We start from the raw sequence: 2500 nt of genomic DNA, 5'->3' as shown, positions 1-2500 counted from the left end.
ACCATCATCATCATCATCATCATCACCATCACCATCATCATCATCACCATCATCATCATCATCATTATCATTATCATTATTATTATCTTTATCATAATCGTTAGCACTGTCACCGAGTTGGCGATATATAAACCTGCAAAAGATCTCAAGTCGATATTTTATTCTCCAAACCCTTAGAAGCTTTCTTATCTTCCTGTAAAAGATTCAAAGTCGATATATTTTATTTCTGTTAATTAGGTTTTGGAGACTAATCAGATATTCTAAATTGGTTGTCAGGTTATTATATATGGTATTATTATAACTGTGGTTATTGTTTTACTACTATCATTATAATTTAATTATCATTCATAGTTTTTTTTATATTATTAATAACCGTGTTGTTATCGTTGTTATTGTCATTATCATTATTATTATCGTCATCATTATCGGCATTGTTGTGCTGTTCTAACTTTTTCCATTATGATAATTATTAGTATTGTTATTTTAGTTATAATCATTATTATCAGAATCATGAATCATTTCTGTAGTTATAGTTGGTTATCATTAACGATTTTACCATGACTATTTTGAATACCATTAGCATTGGTTGTAGTATATTATCGTTATTATCATCACTATTGTTATCATCATTGTCATTATTATTATTACTATTATTATCATCACTATTATTATTGATGTTATTATTATTGTTGTTGTTGCTGTTGTTGTTATTATTAGTATTGTTGTCGTTGTTATTATTATGAATATGATTATTATCATTATTATGATAATGATAGTGATTATTATTATAATTATCATTATTATTATTATTATTATTATTATTATTATTATTATTATTATTATTATTATTATTATTATTATTATTATTATTATTATTATTATTGGTCGTTGCAGTAGTAGTAGTATCATTATTATTATTATTATGATAATTCGTAATAGTAATATCATCATTATTTTTATTGTTGTTGCAGTATTTGTACTTGTGATTATTATGATTTTATTGTTACTATCACATCATTATCATTATTTCTGTCATATTGCACTTACTGTTACTGATATTATCAAACATTTAATACTATTACAGTTAATTCCTATTGCTTTTGCAAGTAATGGTAATCTTATTGTTCTTATTATAATCTCGCTTATAAGTGTAGTATTAACATAATCATTATGGTAGTAGTGTTGTAATAATAATAATCACGTTTAACATCTATTATCACTGTGGTTATTTATTTTTCGTTTCTTCTTATCGTAGTGATTATCAAAGTTACTTATGCAAGATGACATTAAGAAGTGAAGACCTTTTATAAGGATCTTCTAAGGTGTGTTAAAGCATAAAATTCGTGGGTTTTTCCGAAATTACGGTTTTAGTCATGTATTCCCCGGAAATGAAGTGAGCTTTGGCCTTATCTCAAGAAAGGAGAAAATATTCTTGTGTAATCTCCCGCATGGGAAATGTATCATTGTTTATCTCATGAATCGTACATCGTTATGAAGTCTATCTTAGAGGATATATTTTGGCTGTGATGCGATGCCTATCCTGGGAAATATGTCGTAAAAAAATGCCCTGTAGGAATGCGTCACGGGAAATATCCGGTTCGAAATCCCCGCCATCACGCTCGTCCAGACGCCTCAGCACGCACATCCTCTGCGCTCCTCGTCCGCCCCGAAAACTAGTTCCCACTCCCGTGCTACATGTGTCTCCCTTTTTCCAGCGCATCGCCGGTACGGAATAAAGCGACGACGGCCCCAAAGGCTCGAATTGCCCTCAGCTATGCGATAGAGCGGCGCCCTCCCTCGGACCGAGATATGCCAAGTGTCCGAATGGCAGGCCGTCCTTCCCTCCTGCCAGCCCTAATTCCCCCGTCAGGAGGCCCCGCACGGCCGAGCACGAGCCCCGGCGGCCCCGCGACCCCCCCGAGGGCCAGCGGCGAGGGCACGGGCGCGGCCGAGGCGGGCAGGCCCCCCGACGAGGCGCGCCCGGCGGCGATGTGGCAGCGCCGCAGAGTGTAATGGCAGGGAGGGCGCCTTCCAGCCCCGCGCACTCGTAGGCCGATCCCGAGCTTTTCAGCGCCTGGCACGGCGAGCAAGGGCGCCGCGCGCGGACTGTGGTCGCAAGGGACAGGTACGCAGGCGGGGAGGGCGGCCGAGGGCGTGCTGGGCGGGGAAGGGCGTGCAGAAGGGGAGATTGGCGAGGCTCTCTCCCTCTCCCTCTCTCTCGCTCGCTTGCCTTATCACACTACTCTTATTATGTTTATTTTTTGTCTCTCGCTGCTCGTCGTGTTTTTGTTTTCGGGTGTCTTTGTCGGGTGTCTTTGCGGGTCCCGGGGGCGGTTGTCCCGAGTGTCGTGCTGTGCAAAGGGAGAAGTGGACGAAAGAAGGAACAAGAGAAAATAAGATTATTATTTACCTTTTTTTTATTATTATTATCACTCTCTCTCTATTCATATTTCTTCCCGTTTCGTTATGTCGTCGCCTCGTGCTTGAAATGCGGTAGACG

General features: G+C 39.1%; 1 protein-coding gene across 4 annotated transcripts in view; it reads left to right on the top strand.

Annotated features, from left to right (window-relative positions):
- LOC125047621 (growth factor receptor-bound protein 2) overlaps window positions 1-2500 on the top strand; it is a 47548-nt gene that overhangs the window by 13427 nt on the left and 31621 nt on the right. For 2 of the 4 annotated variants that reach the window (XM_047646043.1, XM_047645958.1), the window contains exon 1: window positions 1548-1725. The exons of 1 other annotated variant lie outside the window; for it this stretch is intronic. In XM_047646043.1, coding sequence (XP_047501999.1) covers window positions 1563-1725 — 163 coding nt within the window. In that variant the 5' untranslated portion in view covers window positions 1548-1562. Of the gene's footprint in view, window positions 1-1547; window positions 1726-1761; window positions 2126-2500 lie in introns of those variants that run through there. One more of the 4 variants, XM_047646128.1, reaches the window with a different exon arrangement.

This window comes from Penaeus chinensis, chromosome 1 (genome assembly GCF_019202785.1).
Source record: "Penaeus chinensis breed Huanghai No. 1 chromosome 1, ASM1920278v2, whole genome shotgun sequence".
Classification (NCBI taxonomy): Eukaryota; Metazoa; Arthropoda; class Malacostraca; order Decapoda; family Penaeidae; genus Penaeus; species Penaeus chinensis.
Note: the sequence above shows the minus strand (reverse complement) of the source record. Positions and strands in the feature narration are given on the sequence as shown.